At 51.7% G+C, this 1,444-nt stretch overlaps 1 protein-coding gene across 1 annotated transcript in view; it reads left to right on the top strand.

Moving 5' to 3' along the window:
* Positions 1 to 1,444, top strand: part of LOC107123486 (excitatory amino acid transporter 5-like) — a gene marked incomplete at its 3' end in the record, with an annotated part of 55,768 nt that overhangs the window by 1,511 nt on the left and 52,813 nt on the right. The window contains exon 2 of the mRNA XM_015426741.1: positions 4 to 251. Coding sequence (XP_015282227.1) covers positions 4 to 251 — 248 coding nt within the window. The remainder of the gene's footprint in view (positions 1 to 3; positions 252 to 1,444) is intronic.

The raw sequence follows: 1,444 nt of genomic DNA, 5'->3' as shown, positions 1-1,444 counted from the left end.
AAGACGGAGCGGGAGGCTCGGGGTCCTCCACCGGCGCGGCCGCTGAGGAGGCTGCCGGCGGCGGCGCCCCGTCCGTTCCCGCCACCGCCGCCATCTTGGGCCGGTGGCTGCTGGTGCGCCTGCGCGTCAGCCCCGCTGTCAATCAGAGCCGGAGTTCCCGCCCTCCTTCCTGTGGCCACGCCTCGTCGGTCTCCACGTGCTCCCAGATGCCTTCTGGTGCCGGAGGAGAACTCATACTGGTGCGCCTGCGCGTCAGCCCCGCTGTCAATCAGAGCCGGAGTTCCCGCCCTCCTTCCTGTGGCCACGCCTCGTCGGTCTCCACGTGCTCCCAGATGCCTTCTGGTGCCGGAGGAGAACTCATAGGACGGCGGTGCTCATTTCCAGCGTGGCTCCCAATCGAGTTTGGGTTTGTTTTTAGTGTTGTTATCACGTGACTTGAATGTTCTTGAATTGGTGATATCAGACAACGCTAGGAAAACCCGACGAAGCGAAATATTACTTTTCATAGCAAGAAAACCCAATTACTCTTGCTGTTAGTTGAGTTGGCCCACAACAAATTGCAAATGCAGAAGCTATTTAATACTGTTTTTGAGCCAAGTGAAAATAAGCAGAAGACGATGTGTACTATTAGTAACAAGGTATAGATAGGGGCTCTGGGGCAAGTGATGCTCTGTTTCTTGGTGCTTGGGGGGGGTCAACAGTGGGAGGGCTTCTAATGTCCTGGCCCCACTGGTGGACCTCCTGATGGCCCCTGGTATTTCTGGCCACTGTATGACACAGAGTGTTGGACTGGATGGGCCTTTGACCTGATCCAACATTGGTGTATCTTATGTTAAGCTTTCAAGTTCTCCAGAACTCTTTATTGGCTGGATGCTGAGCAGTCTGGTCAGAACAGGTAAATTAAGAGCATAAGAGACGCCAATGTTGGATCCAGGTGCCATCAGGAGGTCCACCAGTGGGGCCAAGACATCACTTGCCCCAGAGCCCCTATCTATACCTTGTGGCTAATAGCCACTTATGGACCTCTGCTCCATATGCTTACCTAATTCCCTTTTGAAGCCGTCCATGCTTGTAGCCGCCACCACTTCCTGTGGTAGTGAATTCCATGTGTGAATCACTCTTTGGGTGAAGAAGGACTTTTATCTGTTCTAACCCGACCGCTCAGCAATTTCATGGAGTGCCCACGAGTTCTTGTATTGTGAGAAAGGGAGAAAAGTACCTCTTTCTCTACCTGCTCTATCCCATGCATAATCTTAGAAACCTCAATCATGTCACCCCTCAGTCATCATTTCTGCAAGGTAAAGAGCCCTACGTGCTTTAACCTTTCCTCATAGGGAAAGTGTTCCAACCCTTTTGTCATTCGAGTTGCCCATTTCTGCACTTTTTCCAAAGCTATAATATCCTTTTTAAGGTGTGGTGAGCAGAATTGCACACAGTATTCCAA

Source organism: Gekko japonicus, unplaced genomic scaffold (genome assembly GCF_001447785.1).
Source record: "Gekko japonicus isolate JY-2015 unplaced genomic scaffold, Gekko_japonicus_V1.1 scaffold3822, whole genome shotgun sequence".
NCBI lineage: Eukaryota > Metazoa > Chordata > Lepidosauria > Squamata > Gekkonidae > Gekko > Gekko japonicus.
Note: the sequence above shows the minus strand (reverse complement) of the source record. Positions and strands in the feature narration are given on the sequence as shown.